Source organism: Carlito syrichta, unplaced genomic scaffold (genome assembly GCF_000164805.1).
Source record: "Carlito syrichta isolate Samal-C Ts95f unplaced genomic scaffold, Tarsius_syrichta-2.0.1 Scaffold313381, whole genome shotgun sequence".
Classification (NCBI taxonomy): domain Eukaryota; kingdom Metazoa; phylum Chordata; class Mammalia; order Primates; family Tarsiidae; genus Carlito; species Carlito syrichta.
Window position 1 is genome coordinate 1,268,576 of NW_007257477.1, and position 24,352 is coordinate 1,292,927.

Consider the following 24,352-nt stretch of genomic DNA (forward strand, 5'->3'; position numbering starts at 1 on the left):
GAGGCTGTGGTGGCCATGAGCATGCCACTGCACTCCAGCCTAGGTGACAGAGTGAGACTCTGACACAAAAAAATAATAAAATAAAATTAGATTGTTTTTATTATGGTGTTATGAATTATGAATTTTATTATTGTGTTATGACAGACTCCTTATCATAGATGTGATTTGCAAATATTTTCTCCGATTCTGAGTTGTATTTTTTACTTTAGAGTGCCTTAAAAAAATTTTTTTTTTAATTTTAAAGATGTGGTGTACAATTCAGAGTTAGGTATACAAATGTTCATTATGCAGGTTAGAGTGCCTTTTGAAGCACAAACATTTTTAATTTTGATGAAGTTAAATTTGTTTATTTTATTTTCTTTGGTCACTTATGCTTTTGGTATCATCTGTAAGAAACCATGGTCACAAGGATCTATCTATTCATACTTTCTTCTAAGAGTTTTATAGTTTTAGCTCTTACACTTGACTCTCTTACATTTTCTTAACCCATTTTGAATTAATTTTTATAGATAGTATGAGGGACCAACTTCATTCTTTTTTTTTGAGTTGGAGTCTCACTCTGTCGCCCAGACTGGAGTGCAGTGGCACGCTACCGGCCACTGCAGCCTCAACCTACTGGGTTCGGGAGACCCTTCCACCTCAGACTTCCAAGTAGCCGAAACTACAGGCTTGCACTACCACATCCTACTGATTTTTTATTTATTGTAGAGATGAGGTCTCGCCAAGTTGCCCGGGTGAGTCTTAGCCTCCCAAAGTACTGGGATTATAGGCTGAGCCACCGAGTCCGACCTAACTTCATTCTTTCGCATGTGAATATTCAGTTGTCTTGGCACCCTTGTCTAAAAATCAATTGCCCATAAATTTATACATTTATTTCTAGTCTCTCAATTCTATTCCATTGACCTATATGTCTACCTTATGCTGGTATCACTCAGTCTTGATTACTGTAGCTTTGTAGTAAGTTTTGAAATCAGGAAATGAGACTCCTTCAACTTTGTTCCTTTTCAAGATTGTTTTGGCTATTTTTGGCCTCTCACATTTTCTTATGCAACTGAGGGTCATTTTTACAAAAAAAAAAAAAAAAAAGGCAGCTGGAATTTTGATAGGGATTGTGTTGAATCTGTAGATCAATTTGAGGAGAATTGTAATCTTAACAATGTTAGGTCTTCTAAACCATAAGCACAATATGCCTTTCCATTAATGTAGGTGTTATTTAATTTCTTTCAATGATGTTTTGCAGTTTGCAGTGTAGAAGTCTTACACTTGCCGGGCTCGGTGGCTCAGCCTGTATCCCGTGCCTTGGGAGGCTGAGGTGAGTGAATTGCCTGAGCCCACGGGATTGAGACCTGCCTGGGCAACTTGGTGAGACCTCATCTCTACAATAAATCAAAAATCAGCCGGGCGTGGTAGTGCGTGCCTGTAATTCCGCCTACTTGGAAGTCTGAGGCGGAAGGATCGCCGGAGCCCAGCAGGTCGAGGCTGCAGTGGCTGGGAGCGACCTCTGCACTCCAGTCTGGGCGACAGAGTGAGACTCCAACTCAAAAAAAAAAAAAAGAAGTCTTACACGTATTTATTTTTATTTTTTGAAAGCAGGATTTATTAAGAGAACAGAAAAGCTCCCACAGTGGGAGGGGACCCAAGGGGGATGCCCTACACTTATTTTTAAAAAATTTATTCCTAAGTATTTTATTCTTTTTGATGAGATTGTAAATAAAATTATTTTAATATTATTGTAAAGTGTTTGCTAATTTCATCATCAGGTTGTGCATTGCTTGTATATAGAGACACAATTAATTTTCATATATTGATCTTGTACACTGCAAACTTGTTGAACTCTTTTATTAGCTTTACTGGTTATTTTATGAATTTCTTATGATTTCTACATACCGCCTGGGCAACTTGGTGAGACCTCATCTTTACAATAAATATAAAAAAAAGTTTGCCAGGCGTGGTAGCGCATGCCTGTAGTTCCAGCTACTCCGAAGGCTGAGGTGAAAGGATCACCGGAGCCCAGCAGGTCGAGGCTGCGGTGGCCGGGAGCGGCCACTGCACTCCAGCCTGGGCGACAGAGTGAGACCCAACTCAAAAAAAAAAAAACCAAAAAACCCGGAATTATTTTTTGGAGGCCAGGCCGTTACAGTATAGGTTTCCCCCACTAGGAAAGTGCTCTAGGAACGCATTGGCAGCAGTGTGCTAGCTAGCATTGTTGTGAGAGGCTGCGTTCAACTCCAGTGAATTCTTTTTTGGAGGTTGTTTCTTTTTTTTTTTTTTGAGTTGGAGTCTTACTCCGTTGCCCAGGTTGGAGTATAGTGGCACGCTCACGGTCACCGCAGCCTCTACCCACTGGGTTCAGGCAATCCTTCCACCTCAGCCTTCCAAGTAGCCGGAGCTACAGGCTACCACACCTGGCTAATTTTTTTATTTATTGCAGAGATAAGGTCTCGCCAAGTTGCCCAGGCTGGTCTCCAGCCTGCGGGCTCAGGCAATCCTCTCACCTCAGCCTCCCAAAGTGCTGGGATTATAGGCCTGAGCCACCACACCTGGCCCTGGTGGTTCTTTCAGTGTGCTTGTCCATCTCATGATGGGTGTTTTACAAGCACACCTGCCCACACTGCGCTGAGTGTTCAGCAGTTTTTGACCCCAAATGGTGTGACCTCCATGCCCTACCCACCCTATTTACCCCATCTCACCCCGAGTGGCTTTTTTTTGTTTGTTTCTCTGAATGAAAAACGTCCTCAAAGGGAAATATTTGGCCAATGTGGAAGAGGTAGGGGGGTTTAAAAAAAAAAAAAGGACAGAAACACTGAAAAACATCAAAATTGAAAAAGTTCAACACTGTTTTTAACAGTGGAAAAAAACCCAAACATCTTAGTCAGTGTATTGCACCAAACATAGAGTACTTTGAAGGTGACTGAAGTTTATACATGTAAAAATAAATACACATTTTAAAATAAATAAATTCCGTTTTTTGAGAGGGGGAATCCCTCCATATGCCATAAATTCTAGTTCTAAAGCTTAACTGTTATTCCTAATAACGTGGTTAAATAGTCGATAGTTGAATAAATATCCCTTAGACCCCCTGGCCCCCACTTCCATATTCATCATTTTCTTTTTCTTCCTATATCTGTTCATTTGAGTTTAAAATATTACAGTCTAGCAACTTTTCCATTGTGGCAGATGTTGTTTGGGTGCTCATTTGCTGCAAAACCACCAGTGACATGGGTCCCAAGGAGAAGGTTCTAGATGTCCCAGGTACCCCAAGGAGACATCCAGAAGTTCTGTGGCAGTTGGAGTCCCTCAAGGGAAGGGAGCCATTTTCTTTCTTGGTTTGGGAAAGAGCTGCCCATCAGTGCACAGTGCTTGTGACTGGAACAGCCATTTGTCTTAAGCTGGTGAGCAGCCCTCAGCCATGTTGGGGGGTTGGAGGTTAAGCTGGGGGTCTCCAGAGGACAGAAGTGGGGACCCAGGGTCCTGCAGACAGCAGACACCAGTCACCCCAGCAGTGGCTGTGCTCCCAATCTGGACTCTAGAGCAAACCTGTTTCCGCCCATGGGCTTCTTGGAAGCTCCCAGCCCTGGCTTCCTCTCCTGTTGAGACCCCAGGGCCCCAACAGGGACCACTTCCCTGAAAAGCTGCCCCACCTCCTCCAGAAGCATCACATGGAACAACGTTATTTTATTTTTTTGAGTTGATAAGTCTCATTCTGTCGCCCAGGTTGGAGTACAGTAGCACGTTCATGGCCACTGCAACCTCGATCTGCTGGGCTCAGGCCATCCTTCTACCTCAGGCATCCAAGTAGCTGAAACTACAGGCATGTGCTACCATGCCTGGCTTATTTTTTGATTTATTGTAGAGACAAGGTCTCACCAAGTTGCCCAGGCTGGTCTCGAACCCCTGAGCTCAGGCAATCCTCTCGCCTCAGCCTCCCAAGGTGCTGGGATTACAGGCTTGAGCCACTGTGCCTGGCCGGACAATGCTTGTTGTTAATTGGGACTAGGGTAAGACATGCTGATTGCCAGAGAGACTTGTGGGGCACTGGGGCCTTGCAAACCACCCACGATATGGTTTGGGAGGGAGCCCACCTGATCTGTTCTTGGAAGAAAAGCTGATTTTGAAAAAGCCCAAATCCATAAAATCAACGTACCAGAGGACACTTCCTTCCATCCCAGCAGTGGGACCAGCTCGGGAAGACTCACAGTAACGTCAGGGCTTCCCTGGTACTCCCGATCCCACCTGTGAAACGAGGACAGGCTGCTTCTCTGGATCTCGGAGAACCCAGGTGGAGATGAGTCAGCAACGTGCACAGAGCCCTCGCGGGTACCTGGAAAATGGGGTGTGCCCCATAAATGCCACGTGGTGCTCTTCTTAGCTGCTAAGGAACCCGCTGGTGTCCCCTTTCTGCTCACAGATACGCCCGAATCACACAGTTTTGCTCCCACATCACCATGGTTCGTCACTCACTATTGTGTATTTTCACAGAGAAACGTGGTGGCCTGAATAAGTCCCAAGTCATTTGAATGACGTCCCATCTGTTACCACTGCCCACTATGTAGTTGTTTTGCCTTAATATAGTGGTCAGGGTGAGATAGAACCTCTTCCATAGAAGAAGTATCTTTGGGGAAACAGCAGATTTTTTTTTTTTTTTTTTGAGTCAGAGACTCTGCTGTCCAGTGTGCAGTGCAGTGGCATGCTTATGGCCACTGCAGCTCCAACTTGCTGGGCTCGGGTGATCCTTCCGCCTCAGCCTTCCAAGGAGCTATAACCACATATGTGCGCCACCACGTCCGGCTAATTTTTTAACTTATTGTAGAGACGAGGTCTCACCAAGTTGCCCAGGCTAGTCTTGAACTCCTGGGCTCAGGTCATCCTCTCGTCTCCACCTCCCAAAGTGCTGGAATTACAGGTGTGAGCCATCACACCCAGCTAGATTTTTGCAATCTCAAAAACAATAGTTTTGGTCTGACCAAAGGCTGAGCTTGTGCAAGCTTCTGACGCCGTCAATCACACCGGAGCAAACCAGACCTGGCCGTCCGGCCCCCAAAGGAGTTGAGCAGTCCTTGGTTCCCTCAGAAATACAGGGGCTGCACACCTCCTAGATTGTAGGAAGACACTCCATGGGAGGGCAGGGCAGGTGTCCAGCCAGAGCACACAGACACGACTCCCTTGTCCCCTCTCCCCCACCCCCATCCCATCCACAGCTAAAAACACTATATTCATGTAAAATCTGTTTTCTCTTGCTCAGTTTAGAAAAGAGATGTCACAAGGACTGGGTGGGAAATGGAGAAGCCCAAGAAACAGTTTTGCATCTGTGTTTCTATTCACTTCACAGCCAACTGTGGTATAAGACGAGGTCAAGATGACGGCATCAGACGTCAGACTAGATTATTTGGAGGAAGTAGCTACCATCTTCCTAAAATTCAAGCCAGACAAGTGGAACAAGATGATCGGAGCTGAGGACAACATGGCCTTGTTCAATGAATTCTTTGAAAAGCCCGACGTCTTGGTCCTGGTGATGACACTCAACACCGCTGGCATGATCATCCCCTGCCTGGGCTTCCCTGAGTCACTCAAGCTCAAAGGGGTTTACTTCATCAAGAAAAAGCCCGAGAATATCAACAAGGACAACTACAAGGCCAGCCTCCTCTACGGGGATATCAGTCCCACACCTGTGGACCAGCTGATTGCGGTGGTAGAAGAGGTGTGTGCGTCTAGGCTAGAGTCAGGGGGTCCAGAGCTCAGGAGAAGCAATTTTTGTTCCTCAGACTTTGCATGAGTGGCCTGGGACCCTGCTGCTTGGAGCTGGGGCCTGGATCAACAGCGGCAAGCGTCACCTGGGGGCTGGTTGGAAATGCAGGCGCTCAGGCCCGCCCACTTCACCTGCCAGATGGACGGCTTTCTGATAACACTCCCAGGTGATGCTGTGTCGTGGCCTCATTCTCTCCCAATGTCCTGAGAACCACTGTCCTGTGCTGGGTATAGTTGCTGCCTGAGGCTTGGGAAAGTGTGGGTTATCGAGTACCAGTAGATAGGTTCTCCAATTTTGAGTAAAAACAGGGAAAAAGTGGGGTGCTATTTAATGCATCCCTCGGCTGTCCTGCCTCCTTCCCAGAGTCACTCCCTGCAAGTGTCACTCTGGGTAGGTGCCGTGGAGGAAGGGGCACGCTCTGGGAAGTCAGCCCACCAGAGTCAGAGTTCCTCAGCCCTCCTCGTCATCACTTTCCTCAGCTGCAGAATGGGGAATCATGTCCCCGCCTTGTGAAACAGGCATTTCTTTTCTTTTCTTTTCTTTTTTGAGTGGGAGTCTCACTCCGTTGCCCAGGCTGGAGTGCAGTGGCACACTCACGGCCACCCCAGGGTCGACCTGCTGGGCTCCGGTGATCCTTCTGTCTCAGCCTTCCAAGTAGCTGGAACTGCAGGCATGCGCTACCATGCCCAGCTGATTTTTGATTCATTGTAGAGACAAGGTCTCGCCAATTACCCAGGTTGCTCTTGAACCTGCAAACTCAGGCAACCCACTCGCCTCGCCCTCCCAAAGTGCTGGGATTACAGGCTGAGCCACCGAGCCTGGCGGCCTGCGTTTATTTTCTCATGGTTCTGGAGGTTAGAAGTTCAAGGTGAAGGGATTGGTTGGGTTGGTTTTCTCCAAGGCCTCTCTTCTTGGATTGGGAGTGGCCGTCTTCTCCTTGTGTTCTCACACAGCTGTCTCTCTGTGTGTGTCTGTGTCCCAATCTCTCCTTACAAGAATGCAGTCATGTTGGACTGAGGCCCAGCCTAGCGACCTCATTTTAACTTAATTATCTCTATCTCCAAATATAGTCCAATTCTGAGGTACTGCAGGTTAGGATTTCAGCACATGGATTTGCAGGGGGACACAGTATAAGCCATCACAGCACTCCTAGGCAGCACCTAGCACCTCACATTCGCTTTCAGAAGGAGTGTATTATGGTTGCAAGGGTCAGGTCCCCCTTCTTGGAGATGGCTCTGCCACTACAAAGCAGGCAAGCTGAGCTGCCCTTGGTCTAAACACCATGACCAGTCCCACCTTCTAGAAAAAGGAACCATTTCCCCCAGGATTTCAGACACCGCAGTCTTCTGAATCCCCTGGGAGACCTGGATTCTCCGGGTCACCAGGGTGGTGAAGAGACAGACAGAACAACAGAAGTATCTCCTTTTAGGTCCTCTATTCTCTGCTGAACCAGAGAGAGAACATGGACAGATGGCCCCGGGTGGTGTCCGAAGACATCGTAAAGCAAGTCCACAAGCTGAAGAACGAAATGTTTGTTATGAGTGGCAAGGTCAAGGGGAAAACCCTGCTGCCCATCCCAGAGCACCTGGGGAGTCTGGACGGCGCACTGGAGTCCGTGGAGAGGTGGGTGGGCCCCGCTCCCGCTGTTGCTGGTTGGGACGCAGCATCTGACATTGCCGGGGTGAGCTCTTTCACCGCAAAGCGGCTTTGTGTCTAAGGCCAGTGAAACACACAAAGGCAGGGTGGTGCCCTTCGGTGGTGCTGAGTCTGAGGCAAATGGTACCAGGGCGGGAAGGGGCAGGGGAGCCCCTGGGACTCCACCTCTGGCACCCATGACCCCCTCCCCCATCACACAGTCACCACACGGCCTGTAGAAGGTGTCACGCCTGTCGACATGGCCAGGATAGGATGCTCAGCTTTAAGATGCAGGATTGAGAGGCAGTGAGCAGGAGTGGAAGGATTTTCAGTGGGTAGATGCAAGTCTGCGTAGAGGCTGTGGTGCCCCAGAGGCCCTGGGAAGCCCAGGGGACTCCAAGATGTCCCCTCGTGCCTGCCCGGCCATCATTTGCAACCACCCTGGTATGTGAGACTCTCGCCATGAACTTGTCCCGCACACGCACATGTGAAGGCGACTGCTCCTGGGGGCTCATAGGGCCAAGTCCTCCACGGACTCTTCACTAAGCCCCCAACACCATGCCCTGTGGTGGCTCCAATAAGAATGGCCGGGCCAAGGAGGGAGAATTGCTTGAGTTCAGGAGTTCGAGACCAGCCTAGGAAACATAGAGAACTCTCGTCTCTATAAAAAAAAATAATAAAAAGATACGCTGGGTATGGTGGCATTCGCCTGTACTTGGGAGGCAGCTACTCAGGAGGCTGAGAGAGAAGGACCACCTGAGCCCAGGTGTTCGAGGCTGCGGTGATCCATGATGGTGCCACTGTACTCTGAGACTCCGACCGTCTTGAATTGGGCTTACTCTAGAGTCTTCACTCCTCTTCCTTTCCTTGGAGGCAAGTGCCTCCGGCACTGGCACCTCTGACCACACCTGTCTGCTCTGCTTGGGATCTCTTCCTTGCCAGGAGACTCAGGAACTTCTCCAGCCTCCCAGAGGTAGCTGGAAGGCACCGGGGTCCTGAGACCAGACCTGGTGCTGCTGCTGGTGGATTTGGGTCTGTCGGGGGACGGCTGAGGGGAGGGACGGATTCCCTCCTAGTAGGGACAGAGTTCAGTGGGACCTGCGAATGCATGGCCATGCAAGCATCCGCCCTGCCATCTGCCCGGCAGGATCACCTCTTCGCTGGACAACTCTCTCCTGCACACCATCGAAACCATCATCATCGACTGGTCCCACCAAATCCGGGACGTGCTGAGCAAAGATTCTGCCCAGGCCCTGCTGGATGGGCTGCACCCCCTGCCGCGCGTCGAGTTCGAGTTCTGGGATGCCCGACTGACCAACCTCAAGTGCATCCACGAGCAGGTAGGGCCTCTCCTCCCAAACTGGAGGGCTGAGCACCCCCATCGCTCAGCAGCGGGCGACCTGGGACGGCTCTCAGCCTCCTGGTGCCGACCTCCCAGGAGCCCCAAGAGGCTACATACATTCCACGGCTTCAGCAGCTGGCTGGTCGGGTTGGTCTCCCCTTAGGTTGGCCCGTTCAGTGAAAGTCTGATCTTCTCTTTTTCTCAGCTAAACAGACCCAAAGTGAACAAGATAGTTGAGATCCTGGAAAAAGCCAAAAGCTGCTACTGGCCAGCCCTGCAAAATGTTTATGTGAACGTCACTGAGGGTGAGCCTGTGACTGGCCCTTGAGTCCCCCATGAGCCATCTGTGCCTTTGGGGGCAGAGGCAGGCGTGTTGCCAACCCTGTGGGCATACGTCTACCCCTCCAACCACCCCCAAAAGCTTCCTCAGCCCCCTCCTTTGGAGAATGATCCCATTTCTTGAAGGAGCAGGTGTCAAGAAACACACATAGGCTGGGCGTGGTGGGTCACGCCTGTAATCCCAGCACTTTGGGAGGCTGAGGCAGGAGTATCTCTTGGGCCCGGAGTTCAAGACCAGCCTGGCCAACATAGCACGATCCTATCTCTAAAAAAATAAAAAATAAAAATAAACAAAATAAACACACAGAGCTGTCCTGTCATCACTTCGGACCAATTTCCACTCCCTTATCCATGAGCGCTTGTTCTTGTCATCGGCAGGTCTGAAGGAAGCCACTGACATCGTTCTCTATTTGAAACCCCTGCGGATCTTGTTGGAGGAGATGGAACAGGCTGAGTTTACAGCAGTGCGTTCACCAGGGAAAGCTCACTTTGAAGGAGTGGGGGGTCTCACGTCTTGGGGTGCGGGGGGCTGTGAGCTCCTTGGCTGTCATTGTCGCTCCCCTCCTCCTTGGGTACCCTCCCTGGAGGCACAGTGAACTGTGGGAAGGGGAGGGCTGGGACGCGTGGTAGGTGCAGAGGCCAGCACGCTCTAGTGCCCCTGGGCCTGTCTCTCCCCAGCTCCCCACCTTCATTGCCAAAGTGCTGGACACCATCGGCTTCATTTGGGCCACCTCCAAGCACTACAACACGCCCTCCAGGATCATTGTCATACTGCAGGAGTTCTGCAACCAGATCATCGAGATGGTAACTCTCCCCCGGCCTGCAGGCCACCTTCCTTCCCTCCCAACGAGGGTCTCTCCCCAGTTCGCTCTATTTCTCTGCTGTGTTCCCAGCAGTTTAAAAACAGGCTAAGGTGTCAGCGTGGCATTTTCTGGCCCCACATGGAAGCTGAGCCCTCCTGGTGGCTCCTGGAGTTCTCCCAGGACCTGGGCATGGTGGGAGGAAAGAGAGAGCAGGGAGACAGAGCAGGAGACTGTCCCAAGGGTCCCTGCACCCCAAGACTCAGTGGGTACGCAGTGGGGTTTGTCTGGCCCTACACTGAACCACCCCCCATCTCCCTCAAAAGACTTCCTTTCTTTCTTTGTTTTCCCACTCTCTAGCCACAAGCTTTTGAGTTGAAGGGCTGCAACCTCCGTTGCATATAAAATTTATGTTTGTGGCCGAATCTGCAGGACCAGAGGGCACTGTGGATCTCTGTCCCTTGAGGGCCCCTGTGACCCAAATCCCTTTTTGCCGTTGCCTTGGCAGTGGACGAGGGGCCAAAGAAGGGAGGCAGCTCAGTCCCCTCAGAACAGCCCAGCAGGGGGCACATGGGTGGGGCCACAGCCCAAGGGACCGTCCATGTGTCAGAAGAACAGATCACCAGAACAGATCACCAACCCATGGTGGAATATCTCTAATCAGCCTCGCGGACGGTCTCCCTGGATGTCATCCCAGATGGCTCATGGGAGTTTGGGGATGCCTGCCGTCTCTTTTGCCCAGACACGGACCTTCCTGAATCCAGACGAAGTGCTGAAAGGCTTGCAAGGCGAGATAGAGGAAGTCTTGATTCTCATCTCCCTGTCTGTGAACGTCCTGAAGGAGCTCTACCAGACCTACGACTTCTGCTGCACGAACATAAAGCTTTTCTTCAAGGTACCTCCTGGTCCAAAGAGTAAGGACCAAGGCAGAGCAAGACCACGTTTATGTGTCATCTGCTTGAATGAGTGGGAATATTTGAAACAAACACAGTCTCTCTCCCTCTCTCCCTTTCCCTCTTCCTCTCTCTCCCTCCCTCTCACTCCTCTATCTTTCTCTTCCTCCTTCTCACTCTCTCTTCCTCTCTCTTTGGCCCCCCTCTCGTTCTCCCCCACCCCCAAAAAAGGACTGACTCTCTCTCTCTCTCCTAGAAGGACAAAAAGCCTGTGCCTTGGGAGTTCCCTTCTTCCCTAGTGTTTTCCAGAATGAATTCCTTCTTCCACCGCATCCAGACCATTGAGGTAAAAACAAAATCTCCTCCATCTTCCCCTCCACATCCCAGACTGCCCTTACCGTAGGAGAGCTGCATCTCCCATGCCCCCTTTGGAATAATCACCCAGTGGGGAAAATAAAAGCCAGGCCCAAACACCTATGTTGAGGGGGAAGCTGAGTCTTGGGGCAGCCTCCTCTGTGCCTGGTGATGTCAGTCAAGAAGCATTCTGGTTGCTTCTGGCAGTCGGTGCCTTCTGTGATGAACAGTCAAGCACCGTCTTCAGGAGGGCTGCAGGCCAAGGGCATTGTCACTTGGCAAGACTGGATTGTTACAAATGAAGACTTAAGAGGGACCCTGTAGAAGCACCATGTGAATACATGGAGTGACCTGTAGCAAATTAAAACATATAATTGTTCAATATGGTTTACTTTGGGGAGAAGAGCAGAGGGGTGGAGACAGGTGGGGCATGAGAGTTTTGCTTTTCTTTTTGTAATCTTCTGCATGGTGTGATTTAAAAAAAAAACCAAAACCCTTTGCACATAAAACACACATCATAAAAAGAGGAGGAGAAATTCGTTGTGGAACCACTGAGTGCTGATTTTAGAACGGACATGTTAGCACTGGATTGGGAAAGGCCTGTCTGGCTCTCCTACACAGCCTCTGGGAGGCAGAGGAGGAAGGCTCCAACTTAGGACTCTGAAATTCCAATCACAGAGCATAGATTCATACCTGAAATCTCCCAGACTGAGAACACAGGGGTCACAGTCAAGTTTCCGGCCGAGTAGCTGTTAGTTCCTACATTATACATTCAGAATCAGGATGAAGCTTCTGGGCAGTGGGACTTTGGAGGAGGGGAATGGCTTTGCTGTCCACCCCCTGCCACATGGGTCAAGCCAGCTGGACTAGCCTTGGCTGACTGTGTCCCCCTCACGGAGCAGAAGAGCCTGAGAATTCCCGGCATGCTCTGTTTGTGCTTTTCCCTATGTTTGCTTTGGTCTTGTGGCTTCATACATCCCGGGCTCCAGGAGAGGGGTGCCAATTCCATAGCAGCATCTTCAGTTCTAAACGCCACTGTGCTCAGAGGGACGTGCAGGAATGTCCTAAGGAGCCCTGGAGATCTTGGGGAAACACAGCATCGGTGAACGGCTTGGGCTAGACTGGGATTACGTGCAGGAACAAGAGGCACAGACGGGAAAGTGAGCTGCTGGAAACCTAAAGGAGAAGGGAGTGTGAGCCATCCCTCAGAAGAAGTAGAGTTTCTAAACATGTGTCTGTCCTCTGGGAACATCTTCAGGGAGGGACTTTTCATGCAAAATGATCTTCCAGGTGGCAGAGAGTTTAAAGCCTAGAAAGAGCACCCGAAACCTCCCAGCACCTTTCCCACTGCTTCCAGCCAAGGAGGAATTGAGATCCCAGAAAAGTGTGGTCTACTTATTTAGGCCAATGTAGGGTCAGGACAGAGTCCTAACCTTCATCCTCTCCAGCTCCTTCTCCTTAAAAAGATGGTTTGCATCCCCTTTTTCTGTATAGGACGGAACATCCGTTTAAAGAACATCAACAAAGAAAAACAGAGGGCACCCCCTCCATTATGGCTATGTCTCCTGGTAGTGGGGGTTGCTTCCCCATCCTTCTAGCTGGGTCAGAGCTAGTCTTGTAACTAGACACTTTTTTTTTCTGAGTCAGGGTCTCACCCTGTCATTCAGGTTGGAGTACAGCGGCACAATCACTGGTCACTGCAGCCTCAACCTCCTGGGCTTGGGAGATCCTTTCACCTCAGCTTCCCAAATAGCTAGGATTACAGGTATATTCCACCAGGTCCAGCTAGTTAAAAAAATTTTTTTTATAGAGATGAGGGCTCAGTATGTTGCCCAGGCTGGTCTCGAACTCCTGGGCTCAAGCAGTCCTCCTGCCTTGGCCTCCCAAAGTGCTGGGACTACAGGCGTGAGTCACCGCACCCAGCTGTAACTGAACTGTGAGTTGGGTTATGAAGATGATCAACTACATGTATTTGTCTCTCCACTAGGATCTTTATAAAACAGCTATTGAGTTTCTGAAGCTAGAGAAAATCGAGCTCGGGGGAGTGAGGGGAAACATCCTCGGAAAACTGGTGACTCAGATTTACGACGAGGTCTTTGAGTTAGTGAAGGTTTTTGCTGAGTGCAAATACGACCCCTTGGACCCCGGAGATCCGGTACATCCTCAGGCATGGATGGGTGGGTGGGAGCCCAAAGGGTGGGAGGGTGCAGGAGAAAGTGTGTGCCGGGAGAGCCCAACACTGTGAAATGGACACACAGAGCAGTCCCCACAACAAAAGAGCGAGTTCAGCAGGGACTCGCTCCTCTCCTCGGCAGGAAGGGAGGTTGTAGTGAGAGCCCTCAGCTTGCTCTGTGTGCCGAATCCAAGGCTGGAGTTTCCATTTACTTTTAGAGTTTTGACTATGATTATGCCGACTTTGAGACCAAGATTCAGGACCTGGATAGGAGGCTGGCCACCATCTTTTGCCAAGGGTTTGACGACAGCTGGTCTATTGAGTCCTCTGCAAAGGTAAGCGTGAAGTGGGGACTCGGGGCTGACGTGGAATCCATCACAGAGGGACTGAGTTGATGCTGAGGGTGACCTTATGGACCCTCTCCCCAGACATCTACATTTAGAGCTGAAGGGCCAGGCCCAGAGAGGGAGGGAAGGACACCTGGAGTCTTTTCTGATAGTTTTTATTGACACGTCTTAGAGGAAGAGGAAGGAGCAAGTGTGAGGTGGAAGTTAATTTACTGACACTTTTTGTGCTCGCTAAGAAAAAAGGTGTCCACTTATTTGACTCAACTTCCCCACTACTGAAAAGGAGCAAAAGTGTTTTTTTTGTTTTTTTTTTTTTGAGTTGGAGTCTCACTCAGTCGCCCAGACTAGAGTGCAGTGGCCGCTCTCGGCCACCGCATCCTCGACCTGCTGGGCTCTGGCGATCCTCCCGCCTCAGCCTTCCAAGTAGCTGGAACTACAGGCGCGCGCTACCACGCCTGGTTCATTTTTTGACTTATTGTAGAGATGAGGTCTCGCCAAGTTGCCCAGGCGGGTCTCGAACCCACAGGCTCAGGCAATCCATTCACCTCAGCCTCCCAAAGCGCTGGGATTACAGGCTGAGCCACCGAACCCGGCTGCAAAAGTTAAAGATAGGCAAAGTTGCTTACTAAGATAAAATTCATACACCTCTGGACCCACTGAGCTGAATTTACAGAGTGTCTTAGTCCGTTCAGATGGCTGTAACAAATCGCCCCAGACTGAGTGGTTTAAGTAACAGACATTTCATCGTCACAGTTCTAGAGGCGAGGAAGTCCAAGATCAGGATGCGGGCTGATTCGGTGTCTGGTGAAGGCCCTCTTCCGATTTTATGGATGACCATTTTTGTGCTATGTCCTCACATAGTAAGAGAGTCTCTGGGGTCTCTTATAAGGGCACTAATCCCAATCAAGAGAATCCCACCCTCTTGACCTAATCACTTTCCAAAGGCCTCGCTTCCTAATACCATCCCTGTGGAGGTGAGGATTTCAGCATGTGGATTCAGAGGGGACAAAAACATTCAATCCATAACACATATCCTTCAACTTTGAGACTCCAGAAAGAAATACCCTAAATGCTATCAGGAGCTCTCTCTGGGGAGTAGGGTTAAGGCTTATTTGTCTGTCTTCTGTGTACTCTTCTGCAATTTCCAAGTTGTATGGAATAATAACAGTATTGCACACTTAAATCATTAGACAAAAGAAGGGATTCTATTTTTTAAAAATTTAAAAAATAATCATAGAAAAGTCCTGAAACCCCCAGAGAACATCAGTTTGGAAGAGAAATACAAATAGATAATATGCATATTTAAATGTGACCTCACAAGTAATCAGAAAAATCCAAGTTCAAACAGCAAAAGGCCATTGTCACCAATCAAGTTGGTGAGGATTGTGAGGCTCTGGACGTGCTTGTCACCGTGTCACCAAGTTCACAAGGCAGCCAGAGTTCAGTGCCAAGTATCAGCTCACTAATTTGCAGGAGAACATTTCATGGAGCAATCTGGGATACTCAAACTCCGAGCACATCCTCTCCCATGGGCAGACCTCTTTCCTTAACAATGACCAGCTCACCCCGGTTCTCCAGGACTGCTGGGTTTTGAAAGTGAAAGTCAGTCGGGTGCGGTGGCTCACGCCTGTAATCCCAACACTGGAAGGTGGAGGCAAGAGGATTGCCTGAGTCCAGGGGTTTGAGACCAGCCTGGGCAACTTGGCGAGACCCCGTCTCTTCAATAAATAAATAAATAAATAATTAGCCAGACGTGGTGGTGTGCACCTGTAGTTCCAGCTGCTTGAAAGGCTGAGGCGGAAGGGTCGCCTGAGCCCAGCAGTTTGAGGCTGTGGTGGCTGTGAGCATGCCACTGCACTTCTGCTCGGGTGACAGAGTGAGACTCTGACTCAAAAAAAAAAACAAAGAAAAACAAAGAAAAAAAGCACAAGTCTCACGGCTAAAGGACCCCTCCTTGGGCCCAGACAAACCAGACAGTTGCCTGGCAATTCAAAAGTGGGGAGCATGCCTGAATGAGAGCAGGAAGCCTGTTGGGACCTGGTGCTGAATGCATCAGCCTCTGCATGCATGTTCTGTTGTATCTTTTGGCTTGTGACGTCTGGGAAGTAAGCTAGTTTTATTTTTCTGCCAGGGGGAAATCATGTGGAAAATTGCTCTAGAACACTCTCAGTTGTGTGTGAGTTGCTGACAGTGGGAAACACTTTGTGGCTTAGACAATGCAGTTGTATTGTCTGACAGTTCTGTAGGTCAGAAGCTCAGCTGCAGGTCTCACCCGGCTGATGCCAGGTGTTGGCGACGGCGCTCCTTTTTGGACACCCCACGGGAGAATCCATTTTCTCGTTCACTCGGGGTGGGGGTTGGCAGAATTCAGTCGCTTGCAGTTGTGGGCCTGGAATATGGGGCCAAACAGCCTCAGTAGCTCTCACCTAAGGGCTATACTCACAGTCCGGGACTCCTGGCTCTTCTATCTTCAAAGTTTAATGTTTGGTTGGTCCCACTCATGCTTAGAATCTCTCTCACTTCTCGCATCGATCCATCTGTGACCTATTCATCTGCCTTCTTCTTCCACTTCTAAAGGCTGCTGTGATTAGACTGAGCCCACATGGGCAGCCCACAAGCCCTGAGCTGACAGCTTCCAGGGCCCCTGTTTTGACTCAGTTGGCCAGACTGGCTCCCGTGACAAGCAGTGAATTGGCCTGGGCAGCCCCGGTGGTGGTCGTCTTTCTGGGGCTGAGCCAGGGACAGACATCTCTCCCACTCAAGGCCCAGCATGTTCCTTTGTCTTTTAAACATTCTTTTTAAACATGCAAGTACATGGGAATTGGAAGCTCCGCAAATGTAATAATCAATTAAGCCTTGGATCAAGTTGGCACTCCAGGCGAAATATCAATGAATGCAAATTAATACAGTATCTCCTTGCTGTAGTTCAAGAAAAAAAATATTCAGTGTTACTTGTTAAAACAAGGTATGACGGACTTTATTCAGGACCGTCACGACAGGTAAAGGTATGGGGGGACAATTTACAGCTGAGGAACCGGAAGGAGATCAGTGGGTGGAAAGTTACTAAGAGGAAACCTCAGGGTTGAGGGAGAGTCTGTCTAACCCAACCTAACAAGATTCTTGCTGAAGGCAAGGCCTGGGGACTCAGTGGAGGAAGAAGAATCCATCAGACAGCCAGGGTGATGGGACATGGAGGATGGGGGAGGGGGTTTCTGGCCGAACTGACTTAGGAGCCTTTGGTAAAACTGGATTTGACAAGAAAAGGTACAGAGGAACCTAGGAGAAGGTTCAAAAGCCTGACCTTTAGCCAAGCAAAGAGTCTCTGTCAATGTTCCCTTCCTGGAAGTCTCTTCCCCCGAGAGCTGCATCACTGGTCACTGGGTCCTCACTGCCTTCCCTTCAAATGCCACCTGGCTGGTCCCTGAAGCAGCAGTAGCCTCCTTCCTTCCCTTCCTAGCCCTCGGCCCTCTTTTTCTGCTGTGTATGGATGCCTTGGTGTGCTCATAGCCTTCCCAGCCAGAATATAAACTCCTCAAGGGCAGGCGCTGGCTTTCGGTTCACTTAGAACTGAGTGAAGGCCGGTTCGGTGCCTCAGCCTGTAATCCCAGCACTTTGGGAGGCCAAGGCGAGTGGATTGCCTGAGCCTGTGGGTTCGAGACCAGCCCGGGCAACTTGGTGAGACCTCGTCTCTACCATAAATCAGAAATTAGCCGGGCGTGGTAGCGCGTCTGTAGTTCGGGGCTACTCGGAAGACTGAGGCGGAAGGATCACCTGAGCCCAGCAAGTAGAGGCTGCGGTGGCTATGTGTGCCACTGCACTCCAGCCTGGGTGATAGAGTGAGACTCCAACTCAAAAAAAAAAATGGAACTGAGTGAGCAGAAGGCAGGCATTTTGGGGTGTTTCCTGCAGCACACAACTAGCTTAGCTAAGGGAAGCTGGCCGCCAGGAGCTTCACTCTAGGGCAGGCCTTCAGCGTGGCACCCCAGAAGAATATTAACACAAAGCAGTGGGGGCTCCCCAAGGATAGAAAGGTCCCAAGCAGAGTCAATCCTTTCATTTGGAAACCCCAGCTCCTCCTCTGCGACTGAGTCTCCAAAATTATAGACAAGGTAAGAGCAAGTGGCCTGGGCATGCCAAGCAGCCTGCTGTCACCCCTGCAGTCCTTACACCTGCCCCACGGGGAAGTTCTGCCGCTCTCCAGTCATGCAGATAGGAAACAGGCTCAGAAAAGCAGAAAAGTTAAGCAACTGGTCACCCAGCCAGGGTGGGATGAGTCCCCAGAGTCTCTCCTGCCCCAAAGGCACATGGAGATTTCGCCCCAAACACCTGGTTTGGAACATGGGGAAGAACAGAGAAGGACCTGCACACAGTAGGGGCGAAACACCCCACAGGGAACAGCAGGGAGAGAGCTGGGTGACGCGTCCAACTTCACGAGGACCAGCACCGGAGTCCTGGGTCTCTGCTCTGTGAGCAGTAGATGTTTCTAAAGAAGATGGAGCCACGTCCCAGGATGAGCAAATGCCACCCTTCTACCTGGGGTTGAGATCAGCTTTCATGCTTTAAAAGGAAAAAGGCCAATAACCCCAGCGCTTTGGGAGGCCAAGACAGAAGGATTGCTTGAGCCTAGGAGTTCCAGACCAGCCTGGGCAATTTAGTAAGAGCCCATCTCTAAAAAAATTACCCTGATGTGGTGGTGCATGCCTGTAGTTCCAGGTATTCAGGAGGCTGAGGCGAAAGGATCACTTGAGCCCAGGAGATCAAGGTTGCAGTGAGCTATGATCCTGCCGCTGTACTCCCACCTAGGCAACAGAGGGAGACCCTGCCTCAAAGAAAGGAAGAAAGAAGCCGGACTCGGTGGCTCAGCCTGTAATCCCGCGCCTTTGGGAGGCTGAGGTGAGTGAATTGCCTGAGCCCGTGGGTTCGAGACCCGCCTGGGCAGCGAGACCTCATCTCTACAATAAATCAAAAAATCAGCCGGGCGTGGTGGCACATGCCTGTAATTCTGGCTACTCGGAAAGCTGAGGCGGAAGAATCGCCGGAGCCCAGCAGGCGAGGCTGCGGTGGCCAGGAGCGGCCACTGCACTCCAGTCTGGGTGACAGAGTGAGACTCCAATTCAAAAAAAAAAAAAGAAAGGAAGGAAGAAAGAAAGAAGGAAGGAAAGAGAGAACGTTCCTTTTCTGTTAATTTTCTGTTTATGCTAGATTTAAAAGAAAAACAGGCCGGGCTCGGTGGCTCAGCCTATAAACCCAGCATTCCGGGAGGCCGAGACAAGTGGATTGCCTGAGCCCGTGGGTTCAAGACCAGCCCAGGCAATTTGGCGAGACCTCATCTTTATAATAAATCAAAAATTAGCCAGGTGTGGTAGCACACATCTGTATTCCGGCTACTTGGAAGGCGGAGGCAGAAGGATCGCCGGAGCCCAGCAGGCCGACCCTGGGGTGTCCGTGAGGGTGCCACTGCACTCCAGCCTGAATGACAGAGTGAGACTCCAACTCAAAAAAAAAAGAGAAAGAAAGAAAGAAAAAGAAAAACAAGACCGGGTGCAGTGGCTCATGCTTGTAATCCTAGCACTTTGGGAGGCTGAGGCGAGAGGACTGCCTAGGCAACATAGGAAGAAAGAAAGAAAGGGATAAAAGAGGAGAAATAACACTTCTATCCCATTTCCATCTCCATCTGCTCATCGACCCAAGAACACTTTTCCCCCACATTTGACAGCCCTGTGCTCCGATGGGCCCCTGGGGTTTCCCTCCCTCCTGTTCCCAAGCTAGTTCTCGCTGTCAGCAACTCGCACACAGCCGGGAACGTCCTAGAACAATTTTCCACATGATCTCCTCCTGGCAGAAAATAAAACTAGCTTACTTCCCAGACGTCAAAAGAGACTCAGACTCACTGAAGCAGGTCCGGCCCTGCTGGGTACCAGCTTGTGGACCTTTTTTCTGGCACCCGGAAACTCACACAAATTTCCCTCCTAACATCCAGCACTGGATGAGTTCAGTAAGATTACCCTCCCTCTCTCTGGCTCCCCTCCTGCCTTGTCTGTCCCCTGTTCCCCAGAGTTTGATTCAGAGCAAAGCAAATTTCCCAATGGTGATTTTGTTGCCTGCGCATGTCCCTGAAGATGACAGTACTGTCCCCGAGTGGAATACTTTGTGCGAATAAAACATTTCTCCATCCCGTGACCAGAGTAAAAGCCCAGTTGTACAAATGCAGTCTAGTGGCTATTTTTAAGTGGTTTGATTGTATTTTTAATTGTTCAAATTGTCCTTACCCAAATGCCCATTTCTCCTGGGCTTGGAACAGATTCCTTTAGAACTTGGACCTAGTTTCTACTACTCGTTTCCATGCCAGGTATTCGGGGACGCAGCATAGGTCAACACGGAAATCATGGCACATTCATTTCACGAATTGCCACAGAGAAGAGTGGAAATGAATTCTTTTGTTTTGATAAGACACATATGGGGGACCACAATTAAGTTCACGAACTCATGGTGGAAAAAGTGCCACGTACCTCACTGCTGAATATCACAACGGTCACCTTCACAGTACTCCCCTGGGGGTGCTGTGTACCGATGCCAGTGCCTGGTCCACCTGTCAAAGCAATTTTAGGACTCCTTTTCTGGAATGGCCATCAGAGCCGTCGTTGTGTTACCCTTGATGTCCTGAATATCATCAAATGTCTTCCTTCCAATATTTCCTTTATCTTCAGGTAGAGAAAAAAAGCCATTGAGGGCCAGATCAGGTGAGTAGAGAGGGTGTTCCAATACAGTTATTCGTACAGTGCTATCAATGTTAAATGCATGGTGGCAAGTTCACGAACTCAGTTGTCAGGCCTCGACAAATAACAGCACTAGCTCTGATAACCGCTCCAGAAATAGCGCTCCAAAACTGCCTCGATGGGTGAACTAGTCCCTGGCGTCGGTGCCTAGCTTCCCAAGGGGAACACATTGAAAGTGACCCTAGTGATGTTCAGCAATGAGGTATGTAGCGCTTTTTCTAGGATGGTTTGCAAACCTAATTGTGGGACCTCATGTCTTCTGTCTCCTGAAGCTTAGCTCTGCCCATTTTGTCAACAGCCACAGTTGGGGATATTGCTGGAGCTGGGGAAGCAGAGGGACCCTGACAAAGACGCCCCTCTTCCCATCTGTCCCCAGTTCCTGTACATGTGCGGGGGCCTTCTCGAGAGGCCTCTGATCCTGGCCGAAGTGGTGCCCAGGTATTCGGGCATGCTGGAGATGTTTGACGCTGAGCTGGACAATGCGAAGATCTTGTACGATGCCCAGATGGCAGCCTCCGCGGAGGGGAACATCCCCCCAATCCACAAAAACATGCCCCCCGTGGCCGGGCAGCTCAAGTGGAGCCTGGAGCTGCAGGAGAGGCTGGAGGTGTCCATGAACCACCTGAAACACATTGAGCATCCGTAAGTCACGGCCCCGGCCAAGGCCGTGCAGAGCTGGGTACCCTGGGCTGGGCAATCAGCTTCCACGGTGTAGGAGAGGGAGGGCACTGCTCCAAACCCTGACGGGTCCCATGTTTCATGTCAGCCACACTGTTACCTTCCAAAGTAAAATTCCAGCAGGTGATCCCTGCTGGAGGCCTTGGCCTGGAGCTGGTGCGACTGGCCAGAAGCGGGGCCTTCTGTGGGATTGGTTGGGGGCATATTTCCTTGTATCTGGTTGGTCCCAAGTTGGAAGGGAGGGCACCAGTAAGGGAAGCTAGCAATTATTAATCAAGGCCTGGTCGTTGGGGGCTGATAGCTTCGGTGGTTGTTGTTTTACTTCCTGGCCTGATTGTGGGGCAGAGATTTTATATTTTATTTTATTTTTTATGTATTGACAGAGTCTTGCTCTGTCAGTCAGGCTGGAGTACAATGGTGTGATCCTAGCTCCCTTCAACCTCGACCTCTTGGGCTTAGGTGATCCCCCTGCCTCAGCCTCTCCAGTGGCTGGGACTACAGGTGTATGCCACCACACCTAGCCAATTTTTTAACTTTTTTTTTTTTTTGAGTCAGAGTCTCACTCTATCGCCCAGTCTGGAGTGCAGTGGCTTGCTCATGGCCACCCCAGTGTTGACCTGCTGGGCTCAGTCAATCCTTTGTCCTCAATCTTCCAAGTAACTGGAACTACAGGCACATGCTACCACACCTGGCTAATTTTTGATTTGTTGTAGAGACGAGGTCTCGACAAGTTGCCCAGGCTGGTCTTGAACCCCTGGGCTCAGGCAATCCATTTGCCTTGGCCTCCCAAAGTGCTGGGATTACAAGCTTGAGCCACCGTGCCTGGCCCTTTTTTTTTACTTTTTATTTTTGTTGAGATGAGACCTTGCTATGTTACCTAGGCTAATCTTGAGGTCCTGGGCTCCAGCAATCTGCCTTTTCCAGTCTCCCAAAGGGCTGGAATTACAGCTGTGAGTTCTATCTGATCAGAGTTCTTTGGTTTTTTTTGTTGTTTTTTTGTTTTGTTTTGAGTTGGAGTCTCATTCTGTCGCCCAGGCTGGAGTGCAGCGGCACGCTCACAGCCACCGCAGCCTTGACCTGCTGGGCTCCAGCGATCCTTCCGCCTTTGTCTTCCGAGTAGCCGAACTACAGGCGTGTACTGCCACGCCCAGCTAATTTTTGATTTACTGTAGAGATGAGGTCTCTCCAAGTTACCCAGGCTGGTCTCGAACCCACGGGCTCAGGCAATTCACGCACCTTGGCCTCCCAAAGTACTGGGATTACAGGCTGAGCCACTGAACCCGGCCAGAGAGTTCTATTTTTATAGGTGACCTGACCACTGTCCATTTGCATAGTCAGTCAGTCAGCCTCAAAGAAACACGTGGCTGACTGGCTGCTTCGGCACGCCAAGATCCAGCAGCAATGGAGGGGGAGATGAAGAGGCTCTGGCCACAATGCCCGGAGGAGGCCTGGCATCTCACCACTCCATCAACTCTGATTCCAGGGTCATGTCCGGTGTGGAGGCCAAGCTGATCTACCAGAAATACGACATGATGGTGGAGCTGCTGAAACATTGCCGCGAGAAGATCTACCAGCAGTGGGTGGGGAGAGTAGACCAGGACTGCCACTTCAACCTGGGGCAGCCGCTGATCCTGAGGAACACCACCACCCACCTCATCCAAGTCAACTTCAGCAAGGCGGTGGGTGCCAGGAAGGTGGTCGGAGCTGAGTCCAGCTGAGGGGTGGGGACGGAAGGAGCCCGAGGGCCACCACAGCTCTAAGGCTGAGTCCTTTCCACCAACAGCGAGGATTTGTGGAGGTTGACGTTTACCTTGTAGTGAGCCTAACGCTTCATTTTATTTTGTTTTTTTTATTTTTTGAGCTGGAGTCTCACTCTTGTCACCCAGGCCGGAGTGCAGTGGCATGCTCACGGCCACTGCAGCCTCGACCTGCAGATTCTTCCACCTGCAGGTTCTTCCACCTCCGCCTTCCAAGTAACTGGAACTACAGCCGCACACCACCACGCCCGGCTAGTTTTTGTGATTTGTTGTAGAGACGAGGTCTCACCAAGTTACCCAGACTGGTCTCGAACCCCCAGGCTCAGGCAATCCTCTCGCCTTGGCCTCCCAAAGTGCTGGGATTACAGGCTGAGCCACCGCACCTGGCCTAAAGCTTTATTTTAAAAGTATGTCCAGGATATATTTAAGATATGAAACCAAGCAGTAGCCTCCTTGCCAATAGCTTCAATGAGTAACCTTTTTGAAAACTCGCATGTGATCCCAAGAGGAAACATCAGTTTAAAAATTGGGAGGAAAAAAGGTCTTTGATGAATCTAGACAAGCAGCCTGGCTGGCAGGCAGGCAAGCCGGGAGAATTCACACTAGGGGCTGCAGGTGTGTGTTCCGTGGCTACAGGTTGGATGGTTCAGACGTACAGAGGTTGGAAGTGGGAGGGGGCCTGAAGTCTTGCAAGTGCAGCCCCTTGACCTGCCTTGTCTACACACAGGATGACAAAGGAGCCAGAGATGTGACTCTTTCTTGGAAACCCCGCCTTTCACTAAAATTCATTCTTTCTTTCATGCAACACATATTTATTGAACACCTACTGTATAGGCTTGTGATAAGTTAGTGAGCCAGAGTCAAAGATCTCTGTCCTTACCTCCTGAGGGTGGAGGGGGAGGAGAGAGAACAATCAGTTGGCAATAAGAGGCACAAGGCCAGGGACAGTGGCTCATGCCTGTAATCCCACCATGTTTGGAGGCCAAGGTGGGAGGATTGCTTGAGCATAGAAGTTCGTGACCAGTCTGGGCAACATAGCAAGGCCTTGTTTGCAAAAAAAAAAAAAAAAAAAAAAACTTAAAAATTAGCTGAGTGTGGTGGCACGTGCCTGTAGTCCCAGTTATTTGGGAGGCTGAGACAGAAGGAGCTCCTGAGTCCAGGAGGTGGAGGCTGCAGTGAGCTGTGATTGAGCCATTGTACTCCAACTTGGGTCACAGAGTGAGACCTCAACTCAAAAAAAAAAAGAAAAAGAAAGCGGTACATACGCAGTCTGACAATTAAGTTTGAGAGCTCATTCTAGAAAAAGCACTGAATACCTCATTGCTGAATATCACTGCGGTCAAATCGTTGGATGACTGTGAGAAGCATGACAGACCAAATAGACACTGATAGAGAAACAGAAAAATCTAAACCGAAAATCTTGACATGAGAAAGGTGCGTGCAAAAATGGTCCCGAAGGAGCTCTTGCATCATGACAATGCACCAGCTCACACAGCACTGTCTGTGAGGGAG

The 24,352-nt window shown here is 50.1% G+C and overlaps 1 protein-coding gene across 1 annotated transcript in view; it reads left to right on the forward strand.

Moving 5' to 3' along the window:
* Positions 1 to 5,356: 5,356 nt before the first annotated feature.
* DNAH17 (dynein axonemal heavy chain 17) overlaps positions 5,357 to 24,352 on the forward strand; it is a 157,525-nt gene continuing 138,529 nt past the window's right edge. Inside the window, exons 1-12 of the mRNA XM_008070392.1 lie at positions 5,357 to 5,698; positions 7,176 to 7,369; positions 8,529 to 8,721; positions 8,929 to 9,028; positions 9,441 to 9,526; positions 9,741 to 9,866; positions 10,605 to 10,757; positions 11,015 to 11,101; positions 13,097 to 13,264; positions 13,501 to 13,617; positions 20,782 to 21,047; positions 22,567 to 22,762. Of these exons, the coding sequence (XP_008068583.1) occupies positions 5,357 to 5,698; positions 7,176 to 7,369; positions 8,529 to 8,721; positions 8,929 to 9,028; positions 9,441 to 9,526; positions 9,741 to 9,866; positions 10,605 to 10,757; positions 11,015 to 11,101; positions 13,097 to 13,264; positions 13,501 to 13,617; positions 20,782 to 21,047; positions 22,567 to 22,762 (2,028 nt within the window). The remainder of the gene's footprint in view (positions 5,699 to 7,175; positions 7,370 to 8,528; positions 8,722 to 8,928; positions 9,029 to 9,440; positions 9,527 to 9,740; positions 9,867 to 10,604; positions 10,758 to 11,014; positions 11,102 to 13,096; positions 13,265 to 13,500; positions 13,618 to 20,781; positions 21,048 to 22,566; positions 22,763 to 24,352) is intronic.